Source organism: Ciconia boyciana, chromosome 21 (assembly GCF_034638445.1).
Source record: "Ciconia boyciana chromosome 21, ASM3463844v1, whole genome shotgun sequence".
NCBI lineage: Eukaryota > Metazoa > Chordata > Aves > Ciconiiformes > Ciconiidae > Ciconia > Ciconia boyciana.
Window position 1 is genome coordinate 3,512,880 of NC_132954.1, and position 12,363 is coordinate 3,525,242.

The 12,363-nt window shown below is 58.2% G+C and overlaps 1 protein-coding gene and 1 non-coding gene across 6 annotated transcripts; both read right to left on the bottom strand.

The window, feature by feature from the left end:
• Window positions 1-638: 638 nt before the first annotated feature.
• RCC1 (regulator of chromosome condensation 1) lies at window positions 639-11,335 on the bottom strand. 5 transcript variants are annotated; one of them, XM_072885104.1, is made up of 13 exons: window positions 11,308-11,335; window positions 11,007-11,050; window positions 10,545-10,590; window positions 9,829-9,894; window positions 5,850-5,934; window positions 5,550-5,737; window positions 5,086-5,265; window positions 4,904-5,000; window positions 4,217-4,339; window positions 3,848-4,003; window positions 3,362-3,481; window positions 2,773-2,925; window positions 639-2,136 (listed from the first exon to the last, which is right to left on the bottom strand). In XM_072885104.1, exons 5-13 carry the CDS (start codon window positions 5,920-5,922, stop codon window positions 1,961-1,963), a joined length of 1,266 nt encoding a protein of 421 aa, XP_072741205.1. In that variant the 5' UTR covers window positions 5,923-5,934; window positions 9,829-9,894; window positions 10,545-10,590; window positions 11,007-11,050; window positions 11,308-11,335; the 3' UTR covers window positions 639-1,960. The 5 variants fall into 5 exon arrangements, with proteins under 5 accessions (XP_072741205.1, XP_072741204.1, XP_072741207.1 ...); XM_072885103.1 differs by lacking the exons at window positions 9,829-9,894; window positions 10,545-10,590; window positions 11,007-11,050; window positions 11,308-11,335 and adding an exon at window positions 7,006-7,030; XM_072885106.1 differs by lacking the exons at window positions 9,829-9,894; window positions 10,545-10,590; window positions 11,007-11,050; window positions 11,308-11,335 and adding an exon at window positions 6,702-6,788 and having other exon boundaries at window positions 5,850-5,975.
• LOC140662263 (small nucleolar RNA SNORA73 family) lies at window positions 10,709-10,913 on the bottom strand. Its single transcript, XR_012046032.1, has one exon. It is a non-coding gene; the product is annotated as a small nucleolar RNA SNORA73 family (small nucleolar RNA).
• Window positions 11,336-12,363: the final 1,028 nt, after the last annotated feature.

Consider the following 12,363-nt stretch of genomic DNA (forward strand, 5'->3'; position numbering starts at 1 on the left):
GGAGAGTCCCATGGGGACAAGGAGAGTCCCCTGGGGACCATCCCTTTCCCCTGCCCCACTTGCCCCAGGCCAGCGGGCCAGCAGGCCCCAGCGCCTTCTCCTGCTGCCATCCCGCGGCCGTGTCCCACAACTGCACCCACGTACGGCACCGGCCAAGGCTGTGGCCAAGGCTGGGACCACGGCAGCACCCAAGGGTGGCCCCGCACCCCTACACAAAGCAGGCACCCATCTCGACCTGTCCCCAAGCGCCATGGCCACAGAGGAGCGGCCACAGAGGACCGGCCCCACGCTGCGGTGGCCACGGCGGCCCCTTGGCCAGGGGTGGCAGGGGGCCAAGGCGTCCCCCAGTCCGTCCCCATCTCCCCGCTGAGCACCGGCCAAAGGGTGCTGAGCCTCTGCTCAGCCCTGGGCTCCCCTCCCCGGGGCCACCTCAGCGCAGGTGCCGAAGCTCAGCTGGCACCACGGCTCCGGTGGCAGCTCAGGGACAGGGACGCGGCAGGGTTACGGAGAGAGGTGGCAGGGGGGGACGCGAGCGGCCCTTCCTGGCCCTACCATCCTCAGACATCAGCCCAGAGCGGGCCCGTGACCACGGCAGGGCTGCCCACCCCTCCAGACCACAGGAAAACCCAAGGTTTATAAAAACGCAGTTTATTCCAAATGTTAAAAGATTACAGTTTTTTTTCCTCTCTTCCTCAATTAATCAACCAAAATACTTTACATTTTCTTTTAAAAAAATTCAACCTATTCTGAGCCATTGTACAAGTCCCAGCCCCCCACCCTGCACACACCCCCATTTCCCCCTATTGCTATAACTTAACATATAAAATTTAATCTTCGCAGACCCCTTTCTCAGTCCAGGTACCTGGAAGGCAGCACGGAAAAGAGAAGATGGGGCAGGCCGGGCGCAGGGAGCGAGACCAGTGGGACCGAGACCGGAGGCGATGGGGAGGAGGGAGTCGCGTTGTTTTGAGCGATTCGATGCATAGCTGGGTTTTGGTTCTGTCTTCTCAGCGAGGCCCTAAGGGCAAATGAAGCTCCTTCCTCAGCAAAGGGAAGAGAGAATATTAAAATAACAAAGTCCCCACTGTGAGATGGATTTTTGTTGGGTTTCCGAAGGCAATGGGAAAGAGCAAGAGTGGCTGGGATCGCAAAAAGCAGGATGTGGCTGCTCCAGGCAGGAGGGAGCGGGGGAACCTGCTCCCGGCCTCGCTGCCTGGGGGAATTTTGGCTCAGACCTCTAAGTGGTGACGGTGGGAGGGAGAAGCTCCCCTTTTCCAGCAGCCACAGCTCTGTACGTAGCACAGGACGGGCACCGTCCGGTGGCGTTCCCCCTCGCAGGCTCCCAGCCGCCCAGCAGCAGCTCCCCGCCGCAGCCACAAGCGCTGGGTGCCAGAGGAGAGAGCTCCCCGGGAGCGTTTCTGCTGGACTGAGATCTCACCTGGAACGAGCCCAGAGGGGTTCGGTGGGTGGCAGCAGACAAATCCAAGTCGGAGAGGTAAAAGATATTTAGGTTAAGGGGATGGAGGAGCACCCAGAGATGGGGTACATGGGGACCTCAGAAAGCCTGATGCCCAAACCCTTTTGTGTAGTGAAGAAAAAGGACCTCAGCTTTGCCGGGCCAGGAAATATTTTTAAAAAAACAGACGAGAAGTGGAAAACCCATCCAGCCACGGTACTGAGATCAGTTTAGGACCAAGCCAACCCAGGGGAGCTGACAGAGCACCAGGCACCATGGGAAGACAGACACACGCTTGCAGGGAGAAAACACGAGCATCCCTGAAGAGCCCTGCTCCAGCCACGCAGACGCTGCCGGGGCCTGGCTCCAGGAGCCCCCTGCCCTCCCCACCGCCGTCAGCGGGAGACCAGAGCTGGAACCTGGTCGCCCGACTCAGGCAGAAGGTGTGGGGAGGGTGTGTGGGTCCCACGATCCCGCTGGGCTCGGCTGCGCGGCATCGCTTCATCAACTCTGCTCCTTGTCCTTGACCAGCAGCACAGTGTGTTGGCCGCCGCTGGACACAGCCAGGACCGTGCGGTTTTCCAGCTGCTTGCCCGTCATCTCCACGGGGCTCCAGACGTCGTCCTCCTCCCCTGTGCCCAGTTGGTAGTTGGTGCCCATACCCCAGGCAAACGCTCGTCCTGCAACAGAGGTGACGCAAGTTTTGACTTCAAAGTGGCCGCACGATGGGGTGACAAGGGGACCCAGCAGCCAAACCCAAGGGGAATTCACACCCAGGCAGGGGGATGAGCGGTGGGTGCCAGAGACGCAGGCAGGGGGAAGAGAAGCAGTGCTCGGCAACTCAAAGAGGTGTTCCATCACACAGCCAAGGCAGTGTTTTGCCCCCGGGGAGCAAAGCAAACCCATCAGCCCGCTACAAACCTCCTTCCCACAGCCGTGGGCCGCAGATGCCGCGCACAAGCACGCACAGCACCAGAGCACGGAGGTCTCGCAGAGGCAGCAGAGTTCAGGGTGCAGAGAAGGGACCGGCAGGCCAACGACCCCCTCCTGGTCAACACCCTGTTACGAACTTTGCTGACAAGGGCCCACAAAAATATTTGAGCAGCTGCTGCCCAGCTGCCCCCGCGCTGGGTGCTCATCAGCGCCAGGACCTGGCTCCGGTCCCGACCCAGCCAGCAGCGTGCGATGAAGCTGTGCGGGGCTGGCCGGATCCAGGGGGGCCAGGCTGGGCAGAGCACCGGGATGGACGGATGAGGGGTGGGGAGGGTACACAGGGCGGCGTTCGCAAGCCCACAGAGGCCCCCCCCGGCACTCACCGTCGCTGCTGACGGCGTAGCCGACCGATGCGCCGCATGCGACAGAAGAGATGCTGGGGAGCTCTGGGATGACCGTGGGCGTGCTCTTCTCCTCCGCCCCTGCCCCGAGGCCCAGCCGGCCGTACTCTGCCCTGCCCAGGCTGTAGGCTTTACCTGGGGCATGACAGACACACCGGAGAGGTGACTCGAGGGGGGCAGAAGCCCACAGCAGGCCATAGCCAGACCCTCTCCCCCAAGTCTGACTCCTGGAGGAGCATCGCTCCTCCCTACCACACCCTAGATCCCAACCAGGAGGTGTAGGGTGGGATAGAGACCCTTGAGCTCCCCAAAATCAATAGGGTGGGTGGGTGCCTGGATGGACTGTTGAACCTGCGAGAGCAAAGTTCACAAGTGACTCCGGGTTCCTGTCATCCTCCCTGCCCTTTGCTGCAAATTCACACCACCCTCGTTGCCTTGAACACCGAGGACCTGGAGGGCTCCAGCGTGTCACCCTCACCGCAACACCTCCTCTGCCAGGGCAAGGGCCGTGGGAGTCCCCCCTCACCCCGCTTTGCGCGACTCCCAGCCCGCCCGTCACGCCAGCGCTCACCCTCCGAGTCGACGCACACCGTGTGGTGCTGCCCGCCGGAGAACCCGACCCAGGACTTGGTGGAGTTCTTGAAGCACGTCAGGTTCTGCGGGGAGAAGCAGGGCTCCGTGCCCTGGGTCCCTGCAGGGTGGGATGCACAAACCCAGGCAGATCAGGTCCACGGGCACGGACAGCCCAGGCCAGGCACCGGCACTGAGCCATCCACCCTGGGGCTCACCCCACCAGAGACTAACACAGCCCCCCGAGCCCCAAAATCAAATTTCTGCTCAAACCCACTGGCTGCAGGGGCTGGGACCTAAACCCAGAGCTATGCGGAGTGACACTCCACCCCAGTTTCCAGCTCTGGTGTGTCCGGCGGGTGCTTGGTGTTCAGGATCCGGGGCGCCCAGCAGCGTCCCCCCACCAGGCTAGGGCAGCACGGGACTGGAAAGTCCACAGCCAGACCACAGCAGGCAGGAGATCTGGAGGGATGTAAGTGAAGCTCACCCAGCTGGTGGTAGTTGGAGAGGCCGAATCCATAGATGTGTCCCTCCTGCGTGACAGCAAAGGTGAAGTAAGCCCCGCAAAAGGCGTCCTGGAAGCGCATTTTGCCTCTGTTGCCTTTGCCTCTGACAGGGACACACTGGGGGACCAGCAGGCGCTCTGGGGGCAGGAGACAAGGCGTCATATGAGGTCTAGTGATTTACACCCTCTTCATCCCCCCTTAGATCCAGCTCACGGAATCCAAGCAACCGATTTACACACAAGCCCTTAAGCAGCAGGGGAAGAGACTGGGTCTCTTTGCTCCTCTGCAAAGCTCAGAGCTGGGGCCGAAGGACGCAGCACCATGCGCCTCCGAGCACCAAAGCAACTCACGCAGCCCTTTCCTTCCTCCTCGGTTGGCAAAGAGCGCCGGCACTCTCCCCAGCTGGCCCTGCTCGCCACAGCCGCACGTGAAGAGGTCACCGTCCACTGTCAGCATCACTAAGTGGTCATTCCCTGGGAGGAGATGAGAGAAGCAGGAGTCATGCTCCAGGAACCCAGCAAGACCCAGGGGCTGAGATCCCACATGTAAACCCCAGCTGTCCCAGCTTTCTAGAATTCAGTGGGGATACCTTCTGGCACAACTTAAAACACCAGGATCTTCCTCTTCCTAATCCCAGTTGCCCATCTGAAACTCCAAAGAAGTTTCTCTGGGAAGGTTTAGGGGAACAAGTGCCCCCCCCAGTCTCACCTGAGCCCTGGACAAGTTCCCCAGCTGCTCTGCTCAGCTTCCCCAAGTCTAGAAGAGGGCAACCGCTTTGACCCCACGGGGTGACGGTTAGGGCACTCTTGTAAGGCATTTTACATCAGATTGGGTCAAATATTAACAATATTGTTGGGGCCAGAAAAGACACAAGGTCTGTTCTCTCAAGGGCCAGAGGAGAGCAAGTATACCCTTGTACCTGGCTCGGAGCAGCCAAGAGAAAAGGACACGGACCTTCTGGACCTTCACCTCCTCCTGAGGGTTGCAACAGCCTCGTGCACCAGCCTGACCCGCACGCACCCCAGGACCTTGCTCACCTGAGACAATTTTAACGATGGGTGCACTGAGCTGGAGCAGCACAGGAACGGAGCTCGTCTTCATGGGCTCCAGCAAGCCGATCACCCCGTTGTTATCCTGGGTGGAGACACAGACGTGGGGACATGAGTCACAGAAGCAGCAACCATCAGCAGAGCTTCCAGTGTCCGAGAAATCAACATACCCGGAAAGAGCCCCAGACAAAAACCCTGCCGTCCTCCGTCAGCGCGGCTGTGTGACTGTCCCCCGCAGAGACCTGCACCACCTTTTCCTGCAGCTCCACCAGCCCCGGCGTGGTCTCCGACCCTTCTGCCGAGGTGTCACGCCCAAGGGCGCCTTCATCGTTGCAGCCAAAGGTGTAGATCTGCAGAGAGAGAGCGCGAGCTGGTCAGGATGGGACCCGGAGGGGCAACAGGTTGAGTGTGAAGCCAGCGGACAGAGACCCACCAGGTTGAATTATCCCCTAAAATTTTGTGGTCCACGGCATGGAGACTACGCTCATCCCCGGAGCTGGAGTGAGCTACACGTCTGGGCAGAGCAGGGTCCGATTCAGACCCCCTGCTCCAGGACACGTCCCAGAGCTTGCGGGGAAGCGCAGCTCAGCCTCCGCACACCCCCCGGGTGCTGCCCCCTCCACGCTGCACTCACTTTTCCCGTCTGGCTGAGGCACACCGTGTGCATCCCTCCAGCTTCCACCTGCACCATCATCTCCGGCAGTGGCACCAGGGCCGGCTTCTTCCGCTCCATCACGTCCTCCCCCAGGCCCAGCTGGCCGACATCCCCCTGCCCCAGCGTCAGCACCAGGCCGGGCTTCGTCCGGTGGGACGGGTGGCAGACTGTGGGGCAGAAGGGAGATAAATAACATATATAACATACGGGGGGAACAACCCTTCCGTTAAAGCTGGTCCCTAGGAACAAGGAGGGAAAACTCCCAGGGAGTTTTCTTACCTTTAACCTTCTTCCCTCCAGGAGACTCTTCTTCCGGCACCGGGCTCTTCTTCGCAGTGCGTTTCCCCGGCATAGTGCTTCGGATCTGAACACCAAAGACACCCTGTTAGGGGTCACCCAGGGCCTCTGTGGGGAGTCACAGCATGGCTATCAGTTGTTCGGGGTCTTTTTCTCTCCCCCCGCCCCGCTTTAAAGCCACCATGGATCTCCTGAGAGAGCGGTGACTGAATTAGGATTTGAGCACCGATCTCCACTCCCACTTTGGAAAAATGTAGGGGTTTTCTTGCCGGTTTTACCCACTCTCACGCAGACGTGAGCCCCCCTCCACCCTGCGGGTCAAGGCAGCCCGGGGAAAGACGCCAGGCAAGGGAGGGGAGGGGAGGGCTCCAGCCCCCTGCCTGCCCTCCCTGCCTCCCCCAACGTGAGGCCCACCCGTGCCTCACCCCACGCAGGAACACGGCCCCGCGGGGGGAGCCGGAGGAAGGAGCACCCTGCCAGCTCCCTCCCTCCCTCCCCCCCCCGCCCCGGACCGAGCCGTGCCGCCACGCGGCGTGTCCCGGCCCCACGCCGCTCGTGGGCCGGGCTCACCGCCCCCCCGCCCCCCCTCCTCCCCGCCGCTCGCCCCCGCCCCTTCCCGCCGTTTGAATTCCCCGCGCCGCCCCCGCCCCACGTGGGGCCGCGCAGGCCCGCGGCCCGGCCCGGCCTTTCCTCCCGCCGCCTCCCGCTCGCCGTGGCGGCCGGACGCAGCGGGGGCAGGCCGGGGCTCGGCAGGGCCCCCCACAGCCCCTCCCCGCCGTGTCCCCCGCCCCCTCCCGCCCGCCCGCCGCCCCCGGGGCCGCGCCGCGCTCCCACCTCCGCTCCGCCGCCGGCCGGCCCGCTGCCGCGCTCCCTCACCGCGCATGCGCGGGGGCAGCGCCGGCCGCTCGGCGCGGCACAGCGCCCTCTGCCGGCCGGCGGCCCCGCGACCGGACCGGGCGGCGGAGCCCAGCGCAGGCAGGGCGGGCAGCGCGGGCAGCGCGGGCAGCGCAGGCAGGGCGGGCAGCTGCCGCCCTGCCCGCCCCTGGGGAGCCGCTGCGGCCCTGCGCAGGTTTCCGTGGGGACTGCCGGTCAACAAGCGCCTCGGCTCCCGTGTAAATACCTCGTCCTGGCGTCCTACCTCTAAAAAAGCAGCGATTCCTGCAGCCTGCATAGCTAGGGGTTCAGCGGTAAGGGGACAGATCCGCAGCAAAAAATTAAGATATTTAACACAGAGACTACTTGGATGATGATCACAAAGGAAGCCAAAGAGTATTAACAAACTCCGGCAGGTCCACGCTGCCAGGTCTGGTAGCCAGGGCCATAGCCAAGATGCCATCTAAGAGAAGTTGTTCTTGAGCTATTTGATGGAAAACACAAACTTATTTAATTGATTTATGCCCTGTTTGATCTGTTTGGATTGCTTTGTATCAAAGCAACAAGTTCATTAACACCCAGGGCCCCTGCCATGCTAGGAGCATGATTCCGGGTAGTTAATTGAGAGAGCGACTTGATTTCAGACTTAATTTTTCAAAGCATCTCCAGTAGCGTTTTGAACGACGTCAAGCGCAGCAGAGATGTTCGCGACGGCCTTCTCCAGCTCAGGAACGCCTAATTGTGGAAATAATGATTGCCTGAGTTGATGAAAAGTCGCTGACCTTTCTACCAGGGGATTAAAAGCATCTCATTTACAACGTAAAAGGGCTTTAGCAGAGGTTCCTGCCCACAGGGGTGGAAGACTCTTACAGATGAGAGCCAGGCGTTGGAACCGTGGGCCACCACTGCTGGGTTTTGAAGAGCAACCCAGTTTTATTAAGCAGGTTTGACCCAATCGGGCTGTTGGAAAGGGACAAATGTCCTTTGGAGGGCCGGTTTCCCAGCCGCGGTCAGTACGCAGCCATTACTTTGTCACTTGTCCTGTGTAGAATTGGCACCCATCGATTTATAGCATTTTTGGCAGCTTGTGCCAAACCAAGTGAGGTTCCAGGATTCTGCTTCTGTGAAAACGGTGTCATTTGTCATCATTCATCCTTACAACTGGACTTGTAAGGAGTTTAAGGACTCCTTAGACTCTGGTTATTGGAGTTTTGGAACCTTCCAGCCCTCAGAATTATTAGAATTATCTATTTGGCTTCCCGCAGGGGTTTGCTGATGGTTTACGGCACGTACCCGCTGACCACAGGGTTCATCCCCATTGTGGTCCTCCATCCTCATCTTTATTTGTCCTTATAGACCACCCCACCCTTCCATCATCCCACTGCTTTAAGTGGAAAGCCCACTTTTATTCTTGAAGCAGGAACCAGACTGAGTTTCTTGCGGCAATGGCAAGATGGCAAACCAGTGGTCTACGCCTGCAATAGTAGCAAGTCCTGTCTCTTATCCAACAGGACGAATCTCTTCTGTTCCACTGATTAGCTCTACTCCAGTTAGTATCTAAATCCACCTGTCGGATGTTCTACACCAAAGGCCTACATAACCTACTTGGCATTTTATTGCCCCTTTTTTTACAGAATCAGTTCCCAGTTACATACTTGGCATCACCTCAGCCAACAGGCCAGCCTTGCTACTACCTCGTTTATAAACAAGCCCATTCCTGGTGTAGCCAGAGGCCCTGGGGATCAGAAAACCCTTCCAGGGGGGACACAACCCTGGCACATCTATCCCTTCTTCCAGGCAGGCACTGAATCGCCAACACACATCTACCTGACCCTCTCCCTGCGGGACATCCAGCCAGCTGCTGGGGGGTGGCAGGAATTCAATCTGTTTGCATTTTAACCCTTTAAGCATTACCTCCACAAAAGCCACCGGTCAGCGTTGTTCCCCTTCTGCAGAGGAATGCAAAGAGTGGACTTGTCATTCCCCCCACAGCAGCAGACCCAGGGTACAGACTACATTAAACGACTCTGGGTTTAGCCCTTAGTGGCTGATATAAAGGTAAATCTGCCATGAGATGATCCGAAACTACACTGAAGATATTGCCTGCTCCTAATCCAGCCCAAACAGACAATAACGTGGGTTTGAAGTGGGTTTTCGGCACCTTTCACCATCACACTCCAGAGAGGAACATCAACACCACACGGGAATCCCACCTCTGACTCCGCGTGAGAGGCACCAACAGGAGTGTCCACGATTTCTTGCATATTCCGGGACTAACCAAGCACTCACTCACAAAGAAATGCACACCAAGCAAAAAAAAGTAAAGTTTATTTAGTTCTTTACTGCAGCTAGGTACATTTACAATCAATCAATACTTTAAGGCCTTATTTCAGGTAACATAGATGCACAAATTACCACTCTCACCCACATCCTGTGAGCCACCCCTCCAGTATTGGCTTCCCCCAGAATGTCCTCGCCACACATCAGGTTGAACCACATCTTCCCTGGCAGCTGGCAGCAAGGGTGGCCCCGCTGACGAGCGGGGTTGCTGGTCTGCAGGCCAGCTGACGGCAAGTCCGAGTCCACACAGAGAGCATGCTGCTTCTTTTTGTTCTTCCTTTCTTACACCCCGGGCTCCCACCCTTTGAGAGCACCCCAAAGGTAGCTCCTTCCTGGTGGGCCAGGCCACCCAGAGCCCTGCCCTTGACTTTGCGGCACCTTATAGGCGCGTACACGCCAAATTCACCATAGCCCCATGGCTCTGTCTGCTGTCCTTGCGTGTAGCTCACCCACACAGCCTCAGCCCCAGGCCCTGCCTCATTGCACCACGAAGTTCAGCAGCTACGTAACCCACCATGGTCACATAGGTACCAGGTACACTCATGCCTTTTTTTCTGATACAGGCCATTTAATGGGCAGTCCCCAGCGTGAAGCACGTGCTATCGGAAGGCCACCAAATGTGGGCATTTTCTCCTGCTTCCAGCCCGTTCCCATCTCTGTGGCTACGTTTTGATTACACATACTGCATGAACTGAACCTTAGCTATCACCTCCATAACTATTTGGCCTGGTACTCTCAATATACTCACCCTCTCCCACTAGACACAGGGATTCTTTTCCATTGTTAGCATCTCATCACAATCAGTCACCTGTGTCTGCAAAAATTTAGAAAAAAAAATAAAGAAAGCTTACTACTTGGGAAGAAGTAAATAACCCATTAGATATGTGATGATCAGGTGAGGTCCAGCCACATGTCCCCAGTCCTAACAGAGTGACAAGTGCCTACCACGTGCCTTGCCCCGGTACAATCCCGGTGCTCCACCACCCACGCTAATGATATGTTCTTCTTCACAGGGGGTAAAAAGTCTGCTGGGACTAACATGAAAGAATGGATGATGACAGGGGTCTAAGCCAGGGCCTTCGTGACTTTCCATCATGTTTCTTTCTGTTCTTTCCCCAATTCCCATATCGCACAATTAAGGCCTCAAGCTAATCAAATATCATTCACCTCTACTTCACCAAGGATTCTTCCCCCCTCTTTAAGAACATTCAGGAATCAGCCTCTTTCCCCCATCCATCCAAAGTCCAACAACATCTTAGAAGCTGGGGAACGCCAAAGCTAAGCTTTTGCTGTTAAACAACCCCTACAAAGCCTGCATTGGCATTCAATTACTTTAAGCTGATCCAATTCAGTTTCATAAGCCACTTAGAAATACCTCAAGCTTATTTCAAGTATAACCTATTAAAAGAACCGCGTAACTAGGCACAGCCAACAACAGTACATTAGCAGTGCAATATTACTCACCTTCCAAATCAGTGCTCCACTGACTTCCAACTTTTCAAGTTTAGAACTGGAAATAGTATAAAGAAAAGGCACTGTGAGTAATTGCTCCAGGGTTTCTCCTTTTCCTTCCCCCCCCCTCCCCCGTGCACGTGTCTCCCCATGCCCCCCCCCCCGAAGCCGTTTTGAGCTGTTTCCTGCATGGTTTATCTCCTCCGTCACCGCCCGAGGGCTCGGAGAAGCAGTAGGAATATGCAGGCTGCAGACTCGAGGCCCGGCTTGTTCTCCAACGTCGTGGAAAGGGACTGTACGTCACGGGCCCGAAGGCCTACGCTCCCCTGCGCCACACGGACAGAGCCGAGAGAGAGCGACTTCTCCGGATATCCACGTTGGGTTGTAGCCGCCTTCACCCCAAACCCACACGCGTCCCCGCTCTCCCCTGCTCCCCACGTTGCTCACAGGCGTGACCCCGCGATCGATACTCACGTCGGGAGCGAGCTGGACGAGGCCGGGCCGGGCGCCAGCACAGCCTTAGGGAAGAGAAGGAGGAAACGATGAGGAGCGGCTGAGGAGAGCGCGGCCCCAGGGTGTGTCCCCTCAGCGGCGCCATGCACGCAGCGAAGGCCGCTCACGGCCTCTTTTCAGCACGGGAAAAGGCACGCAGTGCCCCTACAGCTGGCCGCAGGCAGCGTGGCCCTTCGTGGCCGTAGGGACGCCACGCACGGCGCAGGGAAGAGGGAAGGGGAGAAGGGAAAGGCCGCGGCCCCGCCGCCCGGGTCGCACCCACCTGCTGCCGCCGCCGCTCGCCGCGAAGGAAAGGACCGAGGGCTGCCGCGTGGCGGTATTTATAGAGCGAGCGGGGGCGGGGCTAGGAGGCGCATGCGCACGGGCTCCGCGCAAGAGGGCGGGGACAAACGGCGCGTGCGCAGCGGGAGGGCCCGGGTGGGGGAAGTGGCCCATGCGCGGTGGCGAGGAGGCGGTGGTTGGCGCATGCGCGGTGGGAAGGCGGGAAAGGCGGCCGCCCTCGCTGAGGCGCGGCCATGGCGGGGTCGCCCGCAGCCGCCGAGCTACTGGCCCCCCACCCGCTCCTGGCCCTGCCCTGCCTCCCGTGAGGTGCTGAACCACAGCTGGAGCCACGCACCGCCACTCTCTGCTGGGGAGGGGCAGAGCCTGACCCCTTCTTCCTCTGACCGAGGTATTTAAAACACGACCACAAAAGCAGTTTAAAAAAAATCCTAAAATACTTTTATTCAATAATTAAAATCTGTTGATGAGAAGACTGATATACAATGCAATGATTTAGTCTACAGGCATACTGTACAGGGGGGAAGCTGTGAGGGAAGACACCCCACCGCCATCTCCCAGAGGCAGGGCCAGGGCAGGCCATGGCCGTGGGGTGAAGGCAGCCCGGGGTGCCCCGGCCCGGGTGTTGGCACAGCGCGGAGGCACAGGCAGCACAGCCAGGCCCACCCCGAGCAACACAGGAGACAGGGCTGTGAACAAGGCAAGTCCTTCTCTCCATTCCCACACCCGCCTCGTCCTGCGATACTCCCCTTCACGTTAAGTGGCATCTCACACATGGGTTAGGTTTTGTGCATGATACAGCAGTGGCCAATACCAGATTTTTTTTTTAAACCGCCCCCCCCCATTTAGGAAAAACCAATATGAGATCGTTCTCAGAAGAGAAAGAATATCTTTAAGGTCACTTTTTAAACCTCTTCTTTCCCTCCCTTCCACCCACACAGTGAAATTATCAAGTTTCCAGTAGGTTTAGCTGTAAAAATGAGAAAAAGGCAAGTTTGGGAAAGTAAAAAACATCTGAGAGGAAGCCTCAATAAAAAGA

Bases quoted from the DNA above. Each gene is read 5' to 3' on its own strand.
- RCC1 (XM_072885104.1), bottom strand. From the start codon at position 5,922: ATGCCGGGGAAACGCACTGCGAAGAAGAGCCCGGTGCCGGAAGAAGAG. The intron at 4,004-4,216 runs GTGAGTTGCTTT...TCCTGCCCCCAG, and splicing joins AGGAGGAAGGAAAGGGCTGC to AGCGCCTGCTGGTCCCCCAG. The intron at 3,482-3,847 runs GTGAGCTTCACT...CCCACCCTGCAG, and splicing joins CTCCAACTACCACCAGCTGG to GGACCCAGGGCACGGAGCCC.